General features: G+C 47.9%; 1 protein-coding gene across 1 annotated transcript in view; it reads left to right on the plus strand.

Moving 5' to 3' along the window:
• Positions 1-187: 187 nt before the first annotated feature.
• LOC134183127 (uncharacterized) overlaps positions 188-2,500 on the plus strand; it is a 38,391-nt gene continuing 36,078 nt past the window's right edge. Inside the window, exons 1-4 of the mRNA XM_062650592.1 lie at positions 188-297; positions 513-602; positions 719-913; positions 1,607-1,984. Coding sequence (XP_062506576.1) covers positions 222-297; positions 513-602; positions 719-913; positions 1,607-1,984 — 739 coding nt within the window. The 5' untranslated portion in view covers positions 188-221. The remainder of the gene's footprint in view (positions 298-512; positions 603-718; positions 914-1,606; positions 1,985-2,500) is intronic.

Consider the following 2,500-nt stretch of genomic DNA (forward strand, 5'->3'; position numbering starts at 1 on the left):
CACTGATGAGAACCGCCTCAAGGAGACAGAGGTTTAGTGTGCCAATAAATAAATGTGATGAACTGATTAGCACCTGATAATATTCTCTCTAAAAATCGTTTGATTGGTGAGCATGTAGTGATGCGCACGCGACTACTACTCTCTGATTGGTCGACGCGACAATCTTACGGGTCAGTGTTCCCCGCCGAGTTCATTCGCTGCCGCTCGTTGCTGCGACGAAGATGACCACGAAGATCTCTCTCATTGCATTGGCCCTCGCGGTCATGCAATGCTCCGGCGTCCTAGTCGACTACTCAGGTCTGTATATACGCAATGTGTCTGCATGTGTGTGCGCGTGCACACAAACCGTCCAAAATTTCTAGAAAGAAATTGATAACTTTGCATGCAAAGTATTACATTTTGTGCCAAAATGTCTGCGCGTTGCATGCGAGGTATAAATTGCTGTCGGCGCGTCGAGATTCGTCGCCAAACTTTAAGGTTTCCTAACGCGCGAGGTGACTCTTCTGTTGCAGACCCCTGCGCAGGCGTGCGCTGTCCCAAGCTCACCTGCAGCTTCGGAGCTGCGGTGCGACGCGAAGGCAAATGCTGCGCCGAATGTGAAGGTGAGATAAGATGACATCACGGTTGCGTGCGAGAACAATGGTGTGACTGTTCCGGGGGTGTGGCGGGGGCGTGCGGCTCCGCCCACTTGTTGGCCCCGCCCACTCGTTTTGTGCAGATCCTTGTGTGAAGAAGACGTGCCCGGAGTTCACGCGCTGCGTCAGCGACGAGTACAACACGAGGGCGTGGTGCGAGGAGACGTGCGAGTGGAACGGCAAGTGTGCGGATGACGAGATCTGCGAGGTTGTGAGCCTTCCTGTGCATGAGGGATGCAGCAAGACGACAACATGCAAGCGCACCGATCACTGCAAAGGTGTGTACTGCTTGTGTATTGTGTTTGTGCCTTTTCTTTTTGAATTGATGTATTTTATTGATTAATATTGATTTTTATTATTTTAAGTTATTATTATTTAATTTTTTATTATTTCAATTTTTTAGATTTTATTATTATTTTAATTTTTTATTATTTCAATTTTTAGATTTTATTATTTTAATTTTTTTATTATTTTAAGTTTTTTATTTTAGATTTTGGTGCATTTGTCAAGACTGTGTGTGTGTGTGTGTGTGTGTGTGTGTGTGTGTGTGTGTGTGTGTGTGTGTGTGTGTGTGTGTGTGCATGCGTGTGTCTTTCTATTCGTCTGATTTGTTTGTCTGTCTGTCTGCTTGTCTGTCTGCTTGTCTGTCTGTCTGTTTGTTGTCTATGTGTCTGTTTGTCTGTCTGTCTGTCTGTTTGTCTGTTTGCCTCTCTGTCTATTTGTCTGTCTGTCTGTCTGTCTGTTTGCCTGCCTGTCTGTCTGTCTGCCTGTCTGCCTGCTTGCTTGTGTTTGTCTCGTTTCATCTCCGTGTCATTGTGCACAAACGTTCATTCATACTGACAGAGAGCATAACAGACATCCAAGTAACACAACTACCTACCAAACAGAACCAACACAATCCACCGCCTCTTGCAATCATTCAATTATGTATTTTGTACCTTTTTCTTACTGATCACCAACTCTCTGCTCAGTGGCGCCGACATCTATCGAAGATTTCTGCTTCTCATGGGATGGCACCGATCGATGTGTCCGTCAAGGCATGCCGTTCTGCACTCACATCGACGTCAAAGACACGACCGGCCCTTGGAAATCTGTCTACATCTGCAGTTGTAAAGATTGGGGCATGAAGTGGAGCAACTACGGACCGATTTCGGGCATGACGTGTACCTGGATGTCCGAACCGATGAAGACCTGGTGGGGCAACCAACGATATCTGTGTGTGCCAGAGTGGTGGTCGTTCTCTTTCATTTGGTCCCACAGTGGAATCCCGATGTCCATTCAGTCGTCTGACTGCATGGAATGGTCGATCTCTGGTGACCGTTCGTGGAAGGAAAATCATCTGTGCAAAGGTAGGAATTTGTCGTTTACTGTATGTGTAAAGAAATTAAGTTTGAAATGTGGAAATGTTTTGGTTGTGGTGAAGATGTGTGCTGCTTGATGTGAGTCATACGGTTGTGTTAGTCTGTCGTCTTGTTTGTTTGCTTGATTATTAGTCTTCTGTCTGTTTGTTTGCTTGATTATTAGTCTTCTGTCTGTTTGTTTTTCGGCTTGTATTGTTTACTTGTCTTTCAGTCATCATTTTATTTGCTGAGCTGGCTGGCTGGCTGGCTGGCTAGCTTGGATTGCTGGCTGACTGGCTGGCTGGTTGGCTGGCTGGTTGGCTGGCTTGCTCACTGGCTGACTGGATGGATGGTTGGCTGGTGGGCTGGCAGGCTGGCAGGCTTGCTGGCTTGCTGACTGGCTGGCTTGCTTGCTAACTGGCTGGCTGGCTGGCTGGCTGGCTGGCTGGCTGGCTGGCTGGCTGGCTGGCTGGCTGGCTGGCTGGCTGGCTGGCTGGCTGGCTGGCTGGCTGGCTGGCTGGCTGG

Source organism: Corticium candelabrum, chromosome 8 (assembly GCF_963422355.1).
Source record: "Corticium candelabrum chromosome 8, ooCorCand1.1, whole genome shotgun sequence".
Lineage (NCBI taxonomy): Eukaryota > Metazoa > Porifera > Homoscleromorpha > Homosclerophorida > Plakinidae > Corticium > Corticium candelabrum.